The 22,386-nt window shown below is 35.0% G+C and overlaps 1 protein-coding gene across 2 annotated transcripts in view; it reads right to left on the bottom strand.

Annotated features, from left to right (window-relative positions):
* Positions 1-22,386, bottom strand: part of LOC145670604 (uncharacterized) — a 123,880-nt gene that overhangs the window by 40,580 nt on the left and 60,914 nt on the right. For both annotated transcript variants that reach the window (XM_081739397.1, XM_081739398.1), the window contains exon 4: positions 18,729-18,792. In XM_081739397.1, the coding sequence (XP_081595523.1) occupies positions 18,729-18,792 (64 nt within the window). The remainder of the gene's footprint in view (positions 1-18,728; positions 18,793-22,386) is intronic.

A 22,386-nucleotide genomic window follows, 5' to 3' on the forward strand; every position in this document is an offset into this window, starting at 1 on the left:
CACGTTGTTTGTCCACCACAAAGTTCATTCTGATTTGAACAGGATTTTGAACCTACGATCTTTCATGTATACGGTGTTTGTCCACCACAAAGTTCACTTGATGGGAACAGGATATTGAACCTGTGACTCCATACACCAGAGGTGAACGCTCTACCAGTGAACCACCGTCACCCCCAAACCCCCCGAGCTAAGATCTTGGATTAAATTCACGTACACGGTGTTTGTGCACCACAAAGTTCATTCTGATTGGAACAGGATTTTCAACCTACGACCTTTCATGTATACGGTGTTTGTCCACCACAAAGTTCACTTGATGGGAACAGGATATTGAACCTGTGACCCCATACACCAGAGGTGAACGCTCTACCATTGAACCACCGTCACCCCCAAACCCCCCGAGCTAAGATCTAACGAGAGAAACAATGAAATGAAATCTGAATTTTACGTCCCACTCTTATGACGAATAGGCTAATGGGAAATCTTTAAGTTTTACGTCTTACAGTTATGTCGGCTATGCTAATGGAGACGGTGGTGATGAGTTGAGTTGATTTTAGTTTAGCGCCCCTTTCAGCAGCGAGGCTATATGAGACGTGGACCTACTGATTAACGTGGAATCCGAATCACATCAGCTCCCGCCGGGACGGTGGTGATGAGAAATGAATGAAATGTTGGAAAGGAAAGAGTTGGATTAAATTCACGTACACGTTGTTTGTCCACCACAAAGTTCATTCTGATTGGAACAGGATTTTGAACCTACGATCTTTCATGTATACGGTGTTTGTCCACCACAAAGTTCACTTGATGGGAACAGGATATTGAACCTGTGACTCCATACACCAGAGGTGAACGCTCTACCAGTGAACCACCGTCACCCCCAAACCCCCCGAGCTAAGATCTTGGATTAAATTCACGTACACGGTGTTTGTGCACCACAAAGTTCATTCTGATTGGAACAGGATTTTGAACCTACGACCTTTCATGTATACGGTGTTTGTCCACCACAAAGTTCACTTGTTGGGAACAAGATATTGAACCTGTGACCCCATATACCAGAGGTGAACGCTCTACCAGTGAACCACCGTCACCCCCAAACCCCCCGAGCTAAGATCTAACGAGAGAAACAATGAAATGAAATCTGAATTTTACGTCCCACTCTTATGACGATTAGGAATAATAATACTCTGAACTCAATAACACATCATCTAAGGGAGGTTGATGTTTGGGGGGTCTTCAGGGTTGATATCAAGACACGTAAAAATAATTTTAAATGAACAATAGTAGTGTCAAATACATAGTTTTCGGGGTCGCTGTATTCAATGATGATACTCTGAACTGAATAACACATCATCTAAGGGGGTTGATGTTTGGGGGGTCTTCAGGGTTGATATCAAGACACGTAAAAATAATTTAAAATGAACGATACTAGTGTCAAATACATAGTTTTCGGGGTCGCAGTGTTGAATAATAATACTCTGAACTCAATAACACATCATCTAAGGTTATTGATGTTTGGGGGGGTCTTCAGGGTTGATATCGAGACACGTAAAAATAATTTAAAATGAACAATAGTAGTGTCAAATACATAGTTTTCGGGGTCGCTGTATTCAATGATGATACTCTGAACTCAATAACACATCATCTAAGGGGGTTAAAGTTGGGGGCGTCTCCAGGGTTGATATCGAAACACGTAAAAATAATTTAAAATGAACAATAGTAGTGTCAAATACATAGTTTTCGGGGTCGCTGTTTTCAATGATGATACTCTGAACTCAATAACACATCATCTAAGGGGGTTAAAGTTGGGGGCGTCTCCAGGGCTGATATCGAGATACGTAAAAAAATTTAAAATGAACCATACTAGTGTCAAATACATAGTTTTCGGGGTCGCTGCGTTCAATGATGATACTCTGAACTCAATAACACATCATCTAAGGGGGTTAAAGTTGGGGGTTCTCCAGGGGAATAAGTATAAAATTCAATTACAGATCGTTTATACATTAGATAATACACTTGAAGCAAACTGTGAACATACATTTGTTTCACTCCCAGAGAATACGAAAAAAAGCTATAATTCATTTTAACTACTTAAAAGGTATGCTATTTTTTCCCTTGAAACTTCTGCTTTTTCCGTATAACGAATTGAAATTTATGTGTATATATACTGTTTATATTTATTTGGAATATGCTTATAAGTAACCAGTTCATTTCAATTTTTATTTTAGGTTGAATATAAATAAAGATAAGTATATCAGACTTTCCTTATCCTTACCGACATTATTATCTCATTGTTAATAACTTATATATATATATCCCTTTTTTTATTTATTCATATATTCTTTTAAAGCGCTTTTATTTATATTCTATTTGAAATAATACTTATATAACCACTATTTACATATACATATCGGAAAATTTTTGTTTTGCATTACGTATATACATCCGGGGAGTAAAAATGGAAAAGAAGTGTACGCAAGAGTTATTAAAAGAGATTACCGCATTTATTAATGACATAGAAGAAGAAGAAGAGGTAATCGAAGTAAATTTAGAGACGCAAGTTCTTCTAAGAGAAATAGATGCCGTAATTAGAATAGAAGAAGAAGAAGTAGATCAGGGGAGGAAGGAAGAAGATGAAATGAAGAAAGGTACACAAAAGGAGGAAGAACTCATAGAAGAAGAAGAAGAAGAAGAAGAAAAAGAAGAAGAGATGATCATCAATACCGAAGAAAAAGAAGAAGAAAGAGATGCAGCTAGTGAAATTCAATTTGCAGAAGAAAAAGAAGAAGAAGAACAACTATTAGAAATATTGGAAAGTGCAGGTAATAGAATGATAGCAGAAGAAGAAGAGGAAGCATCCGAACGTATTGCCCAAATTAAAAATGGTTACAAGAAGGAGCAAAAGAAGAAGAAGACGAAGAAGAAAACGTCGAAGAAAGAACAATAGAAGAAGAAGAAGAAGAAGAATTGCTAAATTTAACGTTCTCCCAAATAATAGGAGAGACTTACAATGAGGAAGAGAAGACAGAAGAAGATGAGTTCTACGAAACTGAGCTAGAAAAATAGATTACCAATTTATTTTCCAATACTGAAAAAGAAGAAGAACATCAGCAAGAAGTAATATATCCATCAATTATGGAAATATTAGCTGAGGCTAATACAGAACATACAGAAATAGAAGTTGAATTAGACGAAATAGAAAAAAGAATGGACGAGTTGCTATCAGTATTTGAAGCAGAACGAAACTCAAATGTACAAGTAGGATTTGGAAATAACAGCCGTAATGATGAAAACAATAGATTTCATATAATAGAAGAACGTAGAAGACAATACAGAAGATACAATATGGATGGTACAATGCTAAGATTCCGTCTAGCCCCCGTGCGTGCAGGTGAAAATCCTTTTACTGCAATTGAAACAAGTCTACGTGCTTTAATAGATTATTTGCTACGTAATGTGGACCAGCATGATTACGTAGGAATAACAATCACAAATGAGAGAGAAGGACACCGCCCTTTTTGGTTATCCTTCAGAGAAGCAAGAAATCTCTCAGCAGAAGTTCTATGGACAAGTTATGAGAAAGTACTGCAAAGTAATGCGGCTTTTCTTATAAATGAAGATTGCATCGTAAATTTTCATCATGTACGTATGCCGAGAGGACAAGGTGGATTGAAACAACATATTATGAATACCGAGGAATATGTAAAGGCAAAACGTGGTATTGTTACAATTAAGAACAAAGGTACAAGGTGTTTAGCACATGCAATCGTCGTTGCCATTGGATTAAAAAAATACAAGGGAAGAAATCAAGCCGAATACAGAAGATTTGTAAAACAATATAAATATATAATTGAAAAAGAAGCAGAAGACCTATGTGAATCTGCTGATGTAGATCTCAGTCATGGTGGTGGAATTCCTGAAATTCGTAAATTTCAGGAATACTTAAAGGGTTATAAAATTACAGTGTATAGGGGCTTTTCAGGAAGTGATGTTATGTTTGAAGCACCACGAAGTGATAATGAAAGAACACCTTTAAACTTACTCTTCGTATTCGTAGATAACCATTACAACGTCATTGAAAGCTTGACAGCATGTTTTAGCTGTAGTTATTATTGCGAAAGTTGTCATAAGAAATATGAAAACAAGCATGCACATTTGAAACATTGTACAGCTGTATGTTATCGTTGTCATCAGAAGCCACCATGTGACTTTAAAGAAACCCATATTACTTGCAATGATTGTAATCGAGAATTTTATGGCCAGTCATGCTATGACTATCACAAGTCAGCGCCGTATCAAAATGGAAAGCCTTTATGTTCCATTGTGAAATGTGCCCAGTGTCTGAAAATTTATGTAGTGAAAGAAAAACGTTCTCACGTATGTGAAGAAACTTATTGCAACATTTGCTATGATATAGTACCACCCAATCATGAATGTTACATGAAAGTGAATGAAAGAAGAAAATCAAAAAAAGCCAATGAAAAAATTATCGTGGAGAAGAAAGCTATGATTGTGTTTTATGATATTGAATGTACACAAGACACGAAAATAGAAGAGGAGGACGCAAACATATATGAGCATATACCTAATGTCTTGGTTAGTCAACATACATGTTACCGTTGTTATAAAGATAAAAACATCAAAAATAATTGTATCGTTTGTGGAAACCGAGAAAATATATTTGACGGAGAAAATGTAATAGAAGACTTTCTAAAACATCTTCAACAACGTCGTCCAAACATTAAATCAGTAACATGTGTAGCCCAAAATTCTAAGGGCTATGATGCACATTTCATCATTAAGACCATGGTTGAGAAGATGAATTGGACTCCAGAAGTAATCATGAATGGGGCAAAAATTCTATCTCTTAAAATAGGGAACGTAACATTCATTGATTCACTAAGCTTTCTTCCTATGCCCTTAAGTAAATTAAGTGGTGCATTTGGTCTTCAATCGTGCAAAGGATATTTCCCACACTTTTTCAATCGACGTGAGAACCAAACATATGAAGGTATACTTCCAGACATTAGATATTATGGAGCAGATACCATGAAAGTAGACGAAAGACGCAAGTTTCTCCAATGGTATATTGAACATCAAAACGATACCTTTAAAATGAAAGAACTCATCAAATATTGTGTACAGGATGTTGAAGTATTACGTCAGGCATGTATTTCCTTTATGAATACATTTGACTCTGAAACAAATGTAAATCCCTTACTTGAATGCATTACAATCGCCAGTGCATGTAATTTGGTATATCGTAGAAATTTCTTAGAGGAAAATACGATTGGTATCATACCAAAGAACGGGTATCGATGGAGAGATGTCCAATCAATTGAAGCAGTACAATGGATAGCTTGGGAAGAAAAACAAGAAACATACAAATTACCAATGCTGCTCGTAGTAAGGAAAAACGAATTGCATTAATGAAAGTAGATGGTGTATGGACAGATCCCAACACAAAAAGAATACACGTGTGGGAATATGAGGGCGATCTTACACATGGCTGTATCTACTGCTACCCTAACGACAGAGATAAACCCATCTATAACAATGCTACAGATACCATGGAATTTCGATATGAAGCAACAAAGAAGAAAATCCAAAAATTAAAAGATTTTGGCTGTGAAGTGCATGAAATATGAGGTTGTGAATTTAAAAAAACAATTGGCAGGAAATGAAGAGATGAAGAAGTATATTAGTAATCACCCGTATACAAAGAAAACACCATTAAATCCTCGTGACGCTTTTAGTCGAGGACGTGTGAATGCCATACGTTTGTATCATAAAGCACAAGAATCTGAAGGAGAAACCGTTCAATACAAAGATGTTATTTCCTTGTACCCCCATATTTGTAAGACTAAGAAGTTTCCAATTCGTCATCCTACTATCTATCTGCCTGGAGATTCAAATATTCCCACCATTGAAGAAGTTGAAGGATTAGTTAAACTAAGTATTCTACCTCCAAAAAAATATCTTACACCCAGTTCTTCCTTACAAGTCAAATGATAGATTGATGTTTCCACTTTGTCGTACATGTTGTGATGAATTAAACCAGTCATCTTGCAATCACAGCGATGAAGACCGAGTTCTACATGGTACATGGGTAGTAGATGAAGTAAGAAAAACATTAGAAAAAGCATACAAAATAATAGATATTCATGAAATTTGGGCATATGATGTTCAATATGATGAAGAAACAAAAAGTGGCGGCTTATTTGCAGAGTACATAAACACCTTCCTGAAAGCAAAAACGGAAGCTAGTGGATGGCCAGCATGGTGTGAAACAGATGAGCTAAAGCAGAAGTACATTCAGCAATATTATGAAAAGGAAGGAATACGTCTCGATGAAAATAAAATTCATCATAATCAAGCACTTAGAAGTTTAGCTAAATTAATGTTAAATTCATTTTGGGGAAAATTTGGACAACGTGAGAACATGGGTCATGTAAGCATTATTAATGATCGAAAGGAATTATATGAGAAAGTAACATCTCATGATATAGACGTTCATCAAATATTTCCAGTAAATGATGATACGATATATGTATATTGGCAATACATAGATGAAGTTCCTGTTTCACTACCAACAGTAAATGTCGTCATAGCCGCGTACACAACAGCTCAAGCAAGATAAGAATTGTACAAGTATTTAGATCAACTGCAAGAAAGAGTATTGTATTTTGATACAGATTCAGTCATTTATACGCAAAAACCTGGTGAAACTACAATTCCAACTGGCGACTTTTTAGGCGATTTAACAAATGAAGTACTCGAGTATGGTAAAGAGGCCTATATTTCAGAATACGTCTCAGCTGGACCCAAGAACTATGGGTTACGTATTTTTTATCCCAGTACGAAGAAGGAGTTTCAAGTATGCAAGATACGGGGCTTTTCATTAAACTATGAATCTTCAAAACACCTAAATTTTGATGTAATGAAGAAAATGATAGTAGATAGTGAAGAGGATGCGGAAGAAGAAGAATCTCGTCCCACTGAAGTCAAAATTACCAATGAGAAAAAAAATTGCCGCAGGAAAGACCATACTATCGTCAGCATGCCCGAAACAAAAATTTATAAGATAAATTATATTAAACGACGTAGAATACAGAATTCATATGATACTCTTCCATATGGCTACACTACTTGCAACAAAAGAAGAAGAGAAATGTAATAAGGCCCTTTATAAATATACGTATGAAGAAAGAATGATCATACTCTTTAACATGGACACGACGTGGAAACATCCCTTTTCATGTATTGTTGCCGGACCAAGTGGATGTGGAAAAACTTCCTTTGTAATACGATTCCTGTCCAATTTATCACGTATGGTTAATACATCGTTTCGTCATATTTATTGGTACTATTCAGAAAGGCAAAATGATTACAGAGAAATTTCGACAAAAATACAATTTATTGAAGGATTACCTCGAACAAAAGACTTTTTACCTGAAACTGGACCACATCTTATTATTAATGATGATCAAATGTGTGAAGTGAACCGCAATATAGTTGATTTCTTTACAAAGAGTTCTCATCATAGAAATCTTAGTGTACTATTTATTACACAAAACATATTTCATCAGGGAAAAGGAAGCAGAGATATGAGCTTGAATTGTTCTTATCTCGTATTATTTAAAAATCCAAGAGATAAATCACAAATTAAACATTTGAGTTATCAACTAACTCCTGAGAATCCAAAATTTCTTCAAGAAAGTTTCAACGACGCAACAAAGTTACCATATGGATATTTCTTTATTGATTTAAAACAGGATACGTCAGATGAACTTCGTTTTCAAACAAATATCTTTCCTGATGATATTTATCATTACGTTTATGTTCCATCGAAATAGAAAATGTGTTTATAATGTTTGTTTTAAACTGTGTTTCTTCATTCTGAGAATGTCTCCAAGAGTAAAACACGGAGATCTTCTTCGTACGCTGAGCAAAGCAAATCCTAAATTACGTAAAGCTATACTGGCCAATGCAGACTTTTCAGTGATTCGAAGTATTTGCGAATGTTGTTATAATGTATTAAAAGGGAATGTACCTCTTACAAAGACACAGAAAGCAAGATTAAAGCGATACAAGAGGACGCTTCGATATCTTGTGAAGAAAGGAAACTCCATCCAAAAGAAGAAGCATTTATTAGTGCAGCAGCAGGGTGGATTCCTACCGGCATTATTAGCTCCTATTTTAACTGGTGCATTATCAAGTTTACTATTCCGTTAGTACAATGGAACACGCAAAGAAGATGATTTTAGTTCCACCTGAAGTTCTGAATCGTATACAAGCAACATCATCATCAGCAGCAGCAGCCCTGGAGAAACGTGAATCTAATTTGGATCAAGAAATGCAAGAGATTTTACAGTTATCATCGCTTAGTGATGAAGAAAAGTGGAATCAGTATAATAATATTCTTCAAAAATATTTACATTTAATACGAAAACAAGAAGAACCTGTGACACTTTCAATTACGTCAACTAAATCAGAGAAGCCTGAAGTAGAAGAAGAAATATTATTATCTATACCCAAAATGTTTCGTAAAAGAGCTGAATTACTACTACATAGAATGAAACATGATGATAATATCACGTGGGATAATAAAGGAACTGTTTACATCAGAGGTGATAAACTAAAAGGATCTCACATTGTAGATTTAATTTCTGATGTGTCGCGATCCCGGAAACACACAAATCCACCGGGATGGGAGAAATTTTGTAATTATTTATCTTCTAATAACACACCTCAAGAACTTATTGGAAATCCAAAACGTTTGTCATATATTTTACGACGAACTAAAGCAGCACCAACAGCATCATCGTCAAGGGAAAAAATACCTCAGAAATCGTTTCTAGAAGACGAAGAAGAAGAAGAAGAAAAGGAAAAAGTAGTATCTCCTATAAGGAAAAGGAAACGTGCCTGTAAACGTCCAGTATGGTCAAGGTGGAAACCGTAAACAAACAGTTAAGCAAGATTTACTACAACCCTTCACATCCTGCCTCGTTTTCATCTGTTAAAAAATTGTGGATAGCTACAAAGAAGAAAATTCCTATACATTGTATAAGAAGATGGTTACTGCAACAAACAACATATACGTTACACAAACCTGTACGTCGCACAGTGGTTCAATTGTCACATCTAGCTGGACAAAATTCATAACCAAAGAAAACACGGCAGAGCACGTACAAAACCATGCACAGAGCGACTAGAAGCGGTAAGCAGTCACATATCCTCACTGGAAGAACTAGTATTGCGTTCAGTAGTATGATCAGCTGAAACGTATGCTTGACACGTAGGAGGAACTTGTAACAATAGAGGTATTTCTTCGGGAAGATGTTCACTGTGTTTGAGTGTGAATTTGCTAAAGTTCGTTATGCAGAGATCCGACGTGATTAACAACATGTGCATTAAATCTTTCATGTTGTTGTGACGAGAACTTTTCCTGGTGTGATGTTCGGGGAACCTTCGACAATCTTTATTCCGAGCTTCTTGTGTCTCCTCGGAAAGCTGTACAATAAGAACCAGTGCAGATTCTACGATGTCCTTCCATGTATCAATAATTATTGATTATGCGATTATTGTGCGAATTATAATTTATGCACAAATGCCGGCATGTAATACCAGTTATACAGGTCCACATATAATCGTGCAGTTTGCAGAGAATACATACCAAATGAGTCACAGTTAATTGCATAACCACTAGCAACGGTACGTAAGAGAACTGCAAATCGTTTAATCAACTCTTCATTGATGCCAGTAATGGACGTTGATAATGAAGAATTCAAGAAAAACTTGCGGGCAGTATTACGATCATTGCTTGTTCCGTAGCCTGGTTTCGGCACATCGACCAGGAGACCCATTTCCTCACGAAATCGCTTGTGAAGTAATTTCTTTCGTTGATCAACATTTGGTTGATCCCTCTTTCTTACTTGCCAGGTTTTTATGTCCAGTCTATATGCAATGTGCAACAGACATTCAAAGCATCTTATACAGGAATGCAGACTTGACAATCCGAATTCAAATGTGGTTGTGTCAGGTGGTAATGTTGTAGTCTTGTCTAGATAGTTCATTTGCTTTGGAGATGCACCACAGATGTAACATCGTTGATATGATTGTTTTGTGATATCACTACAGACCTTCCCATCTACCATTGTCAGCATTAATCTGTGTTTCACTACTGATCATTATAAGTGGTAGTTGTTGGGGGAGAGAGCTTGTATTTGCTGCTGTACCTTTGTAACTTCTGAACGTGTTAATTCTGCTGTTTCTTTCATGAACAATAGCTTCATTGACCGACAATAGCATGTTGACGATGGCCGTGGATTTTGCCAGAGTGTCTCTTCACCATATTGTAATTTTAGAGGCATTAACGAAATAACAAACAAATATGTATCGTCATGTATATCTTCTTCTGTGTCTGAACTATACCGTTGTTTGTATGCTCTCTGACCTGACGCGCCATCACAACCCCACTTGAAGAACATGGTCATTTCTACTCCCTGATTGATCTCTTGCAATATAGTACTGTTGCTGATGATTAACCGGTCGATAGTATGATCAAGTAACGCTTGCAGCTGCACTTCCGCATATACGTCTGTGATAATAATATCGGCTGGGTAACACGCTTTCTTTGCTTCTAACAGTTTATGGTATTAAGGATAGATATTTGCATTGTGAACTTTTGCCTGGTTACGAATTAACTGGTATTGTTTCTTTGTCAATTTCGCATCAACATATAATGCTAACGCCTCATCGTTTGTCATCTTAATTGGTACCGTTGTCTCTGGACACTTGTACGCCTTTTTGATTCGCGATCCTGGGTGACACATCAATCTCTTTCACAACATAAGAAGCGTCACACTTTCCTTTTGCACGTAAACCCATGTGCGCTGCATACACCAACTCTTCAGCCGTCGTTTGTTGTACTAATGACTGCAACCGTCTTCTCCTTGTTTTATCACTTAATTCTTGAAACAGTTTTCTTAGACGCCCTACAGGTGTTCTCAGTGTCGCAGCTATACTAGATGATCCTGGTCGTCGTAATGCCGCTGCATTCCATATGTTTGCAGGAAACTCCACTGCACTGTCGAGCCACTTACCATATTTGGTCACAAAGTTATTCATTGCACGATGACATTTTTGCCATTTCTCTTTGACATGTCTACAAAAACTATCTGTAACTTTTCTGACACACTCTGCTATATCCTCATCACAGTCTTATAACCTTAATTTATCTATTACATAGGTGTAAACACTATTGGTTCTCTTGCAGCTATTGGGTTCACCTCTCCAGGCGTCGAACAAGAGTTGTTGTGTCAGCGTACCCTCCATTTCTGAAAGTACAAGAAGCAACAATTATGCAAACATATGCACGTCATAGTTATTATGCACACACTACAATCATTACTCTACAAACCTATGGTCATTAGAAGCTGGAGACTGGTGGAGAATTGTTTCTACGAGTCAATTCATTACACCTACTCCTAAATACAGTGTATGTTCTTATTCGCTAGTGTTTCCCATCACGCCATAGCTCACCCATAATCCCACGGCACTCCTCATTCATGTCACATGCACGTCATACCTTCATCTATAGTTGTCACACCATATACCTGGCATTGACCAACAGCTGTCTGTGTCATATCCTGCAGAAGTAAGATCTAGCACGGAAACTGTCAATCGGCTGATTCTACATTGCACATAATTCATCTTATTCGTCCGACCCGACACACTTCCCTATGTGTAATTGGGCCCCTTGCTGGTCTTTTCCCACCACTTGGGACCTTGCCCCAGGGATTCCCATCGTTTTCTCACTGTTTCTCGGAACTCACTTTTTTACATTTTGTCCAGCTAGATGTAGCAATTAAACCACTGTGCGTCGTCGCTTTAAAAGAGATTTCTATATAGTGAATAACATTGATGATGAGTGGGAAAGTGATATTAATGATCTTCAATCTCTTCATAAATTTAATGATGGATGTCGTTATATTCTTACAGTGATAGATGTGTTCAGTCGATATGCATGGGCTGTGCCATTAAAATCTAAAAGTACAAATGATGTCTTAAAAGCATTGAAACTTGTGTTCAAAGACAGAAAACCAATTACATTCCGAACAAAGGAAGTGAGTTTACTAATAAAACAATACAGAAGTACTTAGAGGACAACAAAATAAAACATATTACAACTAAAAATCCTGATATAAAAGCTAATATTGTAGAACGTTTTAACAGAACTCTAAAATAAAAGATGTGGAATTATTTTACAAAGTATCAAACGTATAATTATTTAAATGTATTACCTCTTCTTGTGAAATCATACAATGAAGGTTATCATTCAAGCATAAAGATGTCACCTGCAAATGTTTCTCAAAATAACCTATTACAAGTATGGCATAATCAATATGATAATAAAATAAAGAAGAAGAAGAAGAATCCAAATTTCTCAAAACATCTTAAGATTGGTGATACAGTACGAATTAGTAAAACTAAACGTACATTTGATAAAGGATATATGCAAAATTGGACTTCGGAAATATTTAAAGTGAAGAAGATAATACCAAGAGATCCACCTGTTTATGAAATTGAAGATTTAAACAAGGAACCACTGGATGGATTATTTTACAGAGAGGAATTACAACCTGTGACTTTATCAAAGACATTTTACATAGATAAAATCATACGTACAAGAAGAAAAGGCAGCAGAAAAGAATATCTTGTTCATTGGAAAGGATATCCTTCTTTCGATTCCTGGATACCTGCATCATCCGTAAAGAAGATCGAGAAGTACAATGGAACCTGATGGAGATTTTTACGTTACGCTTCCCAGTAATAATTCTATGGAATATTTTCCTGACAACAGCTTAACATCATACACTACGAAACTTCATCAAAGAATGGAATTCCATGAAAAGTGGGAAGTGGCTATTGTTGAAATTCATTATCCTCATTCAATATTAAATATTAATGAAGAAAATAATACATTTTTTTACAAACCTGCAAAAAGTGATGAATGGAAATTTATAACTATTCCTGTACGTTATTACACTGACATATCAGAATTGATAAAGATAATAAATACGTACAACAGATTCACAAATTTACATATTTCTTATACTCGTGAGAGTAATACCTATTTTATACGACGTCTTCATAAAGACATAGATGTAGACGTTGCATTATCACCAAGTGTTAGTGCGATGTTGGGGTTTGATCCAAGCGTTGATTTAAAGGATATGCAACAAGACCAAAGCATTCCAAATTTACGTTTAGGACTTCCATCTACAATGTATGTGTATTGTGATATAATTCAATCTGTATTTGTTGGAGATACAGTAGCACCATTATTACGTATCATAAATATGAATCCTGTGAATCATACATTTGGAAGTAGTGTTATAGAAATTTTTAATCCTCCACATTATGTGTCTATAGAGAAGATGCATTTTGAACACATCAAAATAGATATAAGAGATAGTACAGGCTCTCCACTGGCATTCACTTTCGGAACTGTATGCGTTAAACTACATTTTCGACCAGTGCGTCAACATCGACAAATATGAATAATCCATATTTACACTATTATCAAAAACAAGCTCTTTCTGGAACTGGAAACGTTTATGTTGGTTCCCCTTATCAAGGTGGACATGGTATTGGAAGTTTCCTTGGAGGATTATTTCGTTCTGTCATGCCACTAGTAAAACAAGGAGCTAAAACAGTAGGAAAGGAATTATTAAAATCTGGAGCAAACGTTATTACTGATGTCATCATCGATAATCAACCTATTAACGAATCCTTTCATCAACGAATGGGTGAAGCGAGATCCGTCTTGCAAGACAAAGCAAAAAATAAACTGAAATCTATGCTAGGATCTGGATATCAACGAAGGAAAAGAAGAATTACACATCATTCCATCTTTAACCCTTCATCATTACACATCATCAAGCGCAAGAAGAAGGGCAAGAGGAAACGTACACAGAAAACAAAGAAAAATCAGTCTTATAAGAAGAGGAAGTTATCACACGATATTTTTGATTAAATCATCACCATTATGGCTTTCTTACATCATCAATCCTGCGAGTGTGTAAAAAGTGAACTAGATATTTTTTCTATTTAATACAAAACCAACGCAAACCAGTATATTGGATAATCATGTTGTTACATACAAACCAATCAGTTAACTAGCAGATAATGCTCCTATAGAGTTTGTCATCCCAGGAACAAGTGATGAATACATAGATCTAATACATACTTTTCTTTACATCGAAGCTCAAATCATTAAGCTTGATGGATCAGCATTTGGTGAAAGTAATAAAGCTGTGGCTCCTATTAATGACTTTTTAAATTCTATGTTCAGTGAAGTGGAAGTGTATTTAAATAAACTGATTTCATTTCCATCTCATAATCATCTATATCGATCATACATTGAAAAACTGGTAAATTATGATGATTCTGCTAAAAATACTCATCTTCAATGTGCATTCTGGTTTCAAGATACTGCTGGACATATGGATGCAACATCTAGTGGTAATAGAGGATTTCAACAACGTTATGAATTAACAAAAAAGTGCAAAATTCGACATGCTTGGACATCTTCATTGTGATATTTTTAATCAAGATAAATTTTTAATCCAAAGAGTAGAATTACGTCTCAAGTTAATTCCTGCAAAGCCAAACTTTTGTCTCATCGCTAGTGATGCGTCTGTTGAGGCTAAAGTAAATATTTTAGACGCTGCTTTACATATTAAAAAGATTAATGTTAGTCCTACAATAAAACTAACACATAACAAGCTTCTACAATCAACAACAGCCAAATATCCTCTCACAAGAGTGCAAATGAAGTCATTCGTCATTCCAAAGGATCTTCAATCAAAAACAATTGATAATTTATTTATGGGAGTATTACCAACTCGAGTGATTGTGGCGTTTACACAAAATGATGCCTATACAGGAACAATAACTTCAAATCCATTTCATTTCAAACATTTTGACATCAATTTCTTCTCTCTATACATTGATGGAAAACCTGTACCTTCAAAACCATTACAACCAATTTTCGAAAACAACCTCTATGTTTCCTCATATCATACCTTATTCTGTGGATCAGGTATTCACTTTTCCAATCATGGCAACAATATTCCTCGCCTTGACTTTCCTCAAGGATACACTATCTTTGTTTTCGACATTACTCAAGATGGAGAAGCCAGCGCTGTGCAGCATTGGAACCTTATACGTCACGGATGTGTTCGTCTGGAAGTTCATTTTACGAAGCCTCTACCAGCACCTATCTTCTGCATTGTGTATGGAGAATTCCAATCTCTCTTAGAAGTGGATCATCAGAGGAACATCATCATGGATTTTAAAGGTACGTTATTTAAATATCATATCATATATGTACATGTCTGCATTTTTATACATGATGTCCTCTACACTAGATTTATTGAATGCTTTGCAAAAAAAATTCTTTATTTCACAATCATTTCGTTGGCGTATATGCATCCAATGAATTACCAACACATGTTCCACTACCTGCAGCTATCATCATAAATACAGATCCCTCGAACAAACTTGGCACACACTGGATTTCCGTATATATTCATACTGACGGACGTGCCCACTACTTCGATACATTTGGATTTCCTCCATATGTAATGCAACATATTTAATTTCTACGTAGAAATTCCACTTCTTATACATTTAATAATAAACAAATTCAAAGTGTGAAATCGTCCCTATGTGGACATTATTCATATCTTTTCCTATGCTTCGAAGCTAAGGAAAGTCCTTAAATGAATTTCATTACACTTTCTCATCAACTCCAGAAAAAAATGATCGTCGCTTGTTGTATTTACTTTTACAGGTAATCATGTCTTCATTCTTCTTCTTCGTTTGTTTTGATTACTTTCTTTTCATATTATTGCAGGTAGTCATTTCTTCTTCTTCTTCTTATTTATTATAATGTGTTTGTATGTATTATCATTTGTTGTTTTATTGGTTCATGATTATAGATAAAATAAATTTTAAGTTTGTTTTTCAATTTTTTTCATTTCAGAGAGTAAAAGATCGTCATCGTGTGTATGGACATCATCATTGTACGGATTGACTTCTATCTACGTTTCATCACCATCATCAACAGCAGTAGTATCATTAATTGAACTGTGTATAGTCATCATCAGTGAACAGTATATGGCAGTTGTGAAGTTATCATTACCTGAACAATGAAAAAATCTAACGTTCTTTTAAAAATGTACTATACTTACCGTCATTTAAATACGTAAATAGTTTCATCAGCAATAAACACTTTGTATTCTTTTTTCTCTTTGAAAACAAATGTTTTATTTCTTATTTTCTCCGTTTCCTAATAAATAAATATGTTTTATGATCAATTATGTAATTAAATACACATATCATAAAACATATTTTTAAGTCATTGAATTAAAGAATTTCATAGTGTTTTTTTTTAAAAAAAAAGATTCTAAAACTGATTTTTAATTCAATGATGTAATCACATAACTACATAATAATAATAATAATGAATTCAAATACTTAATCAGTTATTCTTTCGTAAATTAAATCAAGTATGTGAATTCAATATTATGATGATAGGACTTTTGTTTTTAAAATTTTAAATTAATTATTTTAGTTCCTTTTTAAAAAAATTAAAAAAGTCCTATCATACTTAAGACAAAGTTGTATAATAATAATTATAATTTCAAATACTAATTTTTATTTTAACATTCATTTCAAGAATTTGAATTCATTATTATTATTATTATTATTATTATTATTATTATTATTATTATTATTATACGTATCACTTATAATATACGAGGAAAAACATGTTAGGATTTTTTTCTTATAAAAAAATTTAAAATCCTATCATATTGAGATGTATGAAACGAACACAAAACACACACACAAATAAAACATTTCACTTTTCACTATATATATTTTTATTACATTTGATATTACGTTGTTTAGTATACATGAAAACAACAAATCAATTTTCTTCTTCTTTATGAAGAGACGTTCACTTCATTGATACCCTCCGAAGGCTGAGTATCGGTTTCCCCCACCATGGCTGTATCGATACACTATCAAATAAATCAGCCATAATTGAATCTATGAGTTTTTGTTTGCAAAATACTTTCATTTCCAATTTTAATCGTTCACCATCATTGTTCACATCACTGTTCTTATCAAGAGAGACACTTGGAAAACAGATGTTCATACCATTAATAATACTCTGTTCATCAACACAAGTATGGATTCCGGCAAGTCCTCTGCATGTAAGATACTGCGATTGTACATGATTACGAATAGTATCTGTACACAAGTCAAAATATTCACGTAGCACAACACTACAAACTTTACTATTTTTCACAGCATGTTCAATACTTGGTAATATTTCCAAGAAATAAAGCCAATCACTTGAAGTTAAGTACACAATGTTTCGAGGAGCATGAAGTGTTCCTTTCTTCTCTAACATCACTAATTTTTCACCCATTAGTTTTCGTACCACCAGTTCGTTTTTTCGACCAATAGATTTTATAAATGTAATTTCCACTTGAGAATTTAAATAGTCCGTAACAAACGGGGTCAAATGTACAAGTTTCTCCCACTCTGCCAAATTTATCTTCACTCCAAACACAAGTCCTTTGCCAACACGAATCACTGGTTCAAATGTATCACTATCCAGTCCAATACAAATTAATTTGGTTTTCATTGAATTAAGTCCATATTCAACATTTAACAAGTACTCTTTCTTGGTGTCCATAGTTGCTGCACAAGCACTCAAAGACATGTTACTCCAGTCGCTGCCCAGCACAGAATAACGACACTATGCATACAGATGACTGTGTATGCATGAAGAGGAAGGGGTGAAGAGGAAAATTCATGTTTCATCTTGTTTGTACAGGTTACCATACACTTACGATGAGTAAACCAGTTCAGTAAATTCAAGATCGTGCATGTTACGTCCAGATACATTAATCTTCATTCCTTTATATATTAAACAGACATTCCCACTTTGTAAATACGTTAATAATGCACCATTATCTGCTTCCAATTTTTCAGTACAACGTCCAGGTAAAATCACTTTTTCACCTCCTTCAAATGTCACACATGCCTTCCTGCCATATACCGTTGTAATTATCTTACAGTTTACAATACGAAATGGTACTCCACTCTCCAAATCTCGCATTTTTGTAAAGGGTATCATTGATGGCTTATTAAGCTTATCTAATAAACTCATTGACGATGACATCTTTAAATTTTGACGTTTCTTCCTTTGCAACAGCTGCTAACAGAATGATCTACACAAGCACATACGTTCCGCTTACGCTCTTCGCAAGAGGGGTGGGGGGTTGGGGATTCAAATTATTAGCCAATACACGACAAGAACACGAAAAAGGCATGTTTTATCTTGTTTCTACATCTGGTAGGCGTCCAAGAGTATACTTCCTTATACTAGCATAGCAACATACTGGTTTACACCGGTTTAAGCCCCGTGGGAACCTTCCGACGGCCAAAATTTTCCCACGGGTATGAACCCCCTCTATTCTACTACATCAGCAGCGAAGACGTTTATTCCCGTCACAAACTTAACTTTTAAATGGCTTAATTTCGTATATTAGCGTTACTTAAAGACTGATTTATTTATTTATTTATTTTTGTATTATAAATAAGGTTATGCATTCGACTAATAAACAAGTAACAATACTCCAACTTACGGATTGAATTCCAATTCAAGATATCTTGGACATGGCATATCTTCAGCAAAGAAAAATTCGACCACTGAAAGGAAGAAAACATGGTTGAGTAATTTTAATTGAATATTTAATTTTATTCAAGTGTGTTATATTATACTAGCATCAATTGCTTACTTCCCTGGGTTAAATTAAGAAAAAATATTAATATGTTTCGTTAGTCACTCACTTTTTAGTATTACTAAAGTGCTCCTTGATTGTATATATATATATATATATATATATATATATATATATATATATATATATATATATATATATATATACCGTATATATATATATATATATATATATATATATATATATATATATATCCATATTGAAAACTGACGGTCACTTTTATTTTTATTATTTTTGTAAATATCTCCCCCTCTCCCTCCCCTAGGTTGTACCGTAAAAGTGAAATGATAAAAACATCCCAGGCCCAAACTTTATCTATGTTGAAAGTTTGATCAAGATAGGTCTGGTGGCTCAAGAGTTATTAAGTTTCATTTACTTTTATAGATTTATCCCCTCCCATCGCCCTCCCCTAAGTTCTACAGTTAAAGTGATATGATAAAATCCACCTCATATCTGAACCTCATCTATGTTGAAAATTTGGTTAAGATCGGTCGGATGGTTTAAGCGTAATGAAGTCACAAAGACAGTCACTTTTATTTTTACTTTTTTTTTTTTTTACATATATCTTCCCCCTTCCCCTCCCCTTCATTGCACTGTAAAAGTGAAATGAAGAAAACATCCCAGGCCCGAACCTTATCTATGTTGAAAGTTTGTTCGAGATCGGTCGGGTTGTTCAAGAGTTATTAAGTTTTATTCATTCTTACATATTTCCCTTCCTCCCCTCCCCCTCCCCTAAGATCTACCGTCAAAATGAAAAGATAAAAAACTTCCCAGGTTTGAACTTGTGTTGAAAATATGATTGAGATCGATCGGGTCGTTCAAGAGTTATTAATTCACAAACATAGTCACTTTTATTTTTATATTTATTGATTTTTGTATATTTCCCGCTCCACCCCCTCCCCGACGTTGCTCCGTCAAAGTCAAATGATAACAATCATCCCAGTCCCAAACCTCACCTACATTGAAAATGTGATCAAGATCGGTTGGGTGGTTCAAGAGTTATTAAGTTTTAGTTATTTTTTCTATGCCCCTCCTCCTCCCCTAAGTTCTACCGTCAAAGTAAATAGCTAAAAACACTCCCAGGCCAGAACCGCATCTACGTTGAAAATTTGATCCAGATCTGTCGGGCGGTTCAAGAGATTAAGAGTCACAAACATAGTCACTTTCAATTTTATAATATAGATACTATCTAAAAAATGTTATCTCCGAAATTATATCAGCAAGGATGTTATAAAATACAGGATCTGCTCATATGTATCTTCATTCTATTAATTTATTGAAGCCATGAAACAACTGAGCATGTATGAGAGCACCAAGTCTGATTGGTTACTCTCGTTTCCTCCATGAATGTTGGCTCAAAACATTGCGATCGTGTTGGGCGGAGCGGGAATTGGGGGTAGAGAAACTGTGACGTATGACTTCATGGTTTTGTTGTATAGGCAGATCCTCTATTTTATAACATCCTTGGTTATCAGAGGGCTCTGCGTTGATAGGCATTCCAGTGTTGACAGGTTTTCAAACAAATTCTTATGTATATTATAAAATAGCACTATCACGTTCTCATTTCACTGAGATAACAGGCTGTTGACTGTCGATAGTAGTAAGATCGACAGTAACGATTAAGAGCAGGTGCATGAACACTTACAAAATTTATATTAGAAATGTGGGGGTATGTTTAGTACAAGGGGTCCAAAAGCACGTAAAAAACACAAAATTTACAGGAGAAATGGATGATGCAAGTACTTAAACGTAACATAACGTAACCAAATCTAACCTAACCTAACATAAACTAACGTAAGCTAACCTGAACTAACCTAAACTAACGTAATATTAGTAGAAATAAGCGACATTCTATCATTTTTTGGAAAATTATGCGGGACTCCTACGCTAATATAACATAAACTAAACTAACCTAACGTAACCTAAACTAGCCTAACCTTACTTAAACTAACCAACCCTACCCTAAACTAACCGAATGTGAACAGAAATTGCCACAATTGTATCATTTTTTAGAGAAAAGATCTGGACCCCTTCTGCTAAACATAGGCCGAAATGTGTTATATTAGAACGAAACAGAATTGCATGCGACACACCTGTAAGGTAATAGTACAGCGAAGAATTTGAGAGAAAAAAATTAACGCCCATTGTCTTCTAAACTTCCTTAACAATAGCATTGTGTGCTGTCAAGGATGAAGATGCTCTACTTCCCTCTGCTCGAAAGTGTTATTCAAGTGTGTAAAGTGTACTGAAATGAACACTGGAACATTGTGTGACATGTGATAATTGTAAACAATATATTGTGCAGATTATGAATAGAGCTGCCAGTACAAAATTACTACATAACAATGGCGTATGCAAGGAGGAGTGTTCTATGGGTTTCAATCCCCCTTTAAGCAAGATATTATGCAAAAATTATCACATTATAAAATATGTATACAAACACATGAAGTGATATTAACTTGTAAGCTTGAACAGTTTCCCCTTTTTGAAATCCTACGTATGTTACCACTATATACTATACTGGTTGGATAAAATTTTCTCTTCACAAAGGAGGTTAGATAAGGTAGCGTATTTTAAATAAAATTGACTTTAACTATGTTTTAAAGCTCTGTAATACTCGCCTGCCATAGCTTACTATTCATGCGTTAGGTTTCTGCACTCACGGCTGGTTCACGAAACAAATTTCTTTGCACAAGCAACCAATTAAACATGAATAAAAGTTTGTCAGTCAGTTTGAGTGTAATTTTACTCACTTGTCAGAAAACATTACATTTATAGCCATAATGACTATTCCCTCTAAAGTAAGCCTGCATCAAAGAATGCGACATTACTTCAACCTAATACGCGTAGTCGATTCTAGAGGGGAAAAAAACCGGAGAATATGTGATTATTTTCTATTGTTACGCCCATTCTTACTCAAATAGTTTCTTTAAATGACATGCGTAGGAAGGTCACTTTACATAAGACAGTAGGCTTAACCATATAAATAGTTCGTCTACAAGTTAAAATCAAAGCTGACGCTTATGTGACTGATAGTGGACTAATTGATATAAATTAAACACATATCTCCCTGTGGTCTACCATCTGTTGGCAAAAATAGTCACAAAATGTTTAATTTATGCTAGTGGGATATCCATCATGTCATAGTAGACAGGGCCTAGTTTAACAGAAATTGGGACCGTACGGATATTTCTTATAAGTCGCGAAGCATAAACATTAAAACATTAGTAAAAGTCATTTGTAAATGTTGATGTTAATGTAGTACTTTCATTTTGTTTAAGTCTGTGTTAAATGCAGAGGGCAATTCCCCACCCCTCAAGAGTTTGCGAAATACATATACTTTAATCGATTGTCTACTAATATACTAGTACGAAACGTGAAAGTCTTATGTCGGTGGTCCCCGCCTCAAGCGAAGTCTGAAATGAAACTCCTCGATACATGCAATTACAATAAAATCCAGACTATCCAACCTAGTAAGAAGAAATTTCCGCAATAAAATCAG

This window comes from Thermobia domestica, chromosome 14 (genome assembly GCF_964235325.1).
Source record: "Thermobia domestica chromosome 14, izTheDome1.hap1.1, whole genome shotgun sequence".
NCBI lineage: Eukaryota > Metazoa > Arthropoda > Insecta > Zygentoma > Lepismatidae > Thermobia > Thermobia domestica.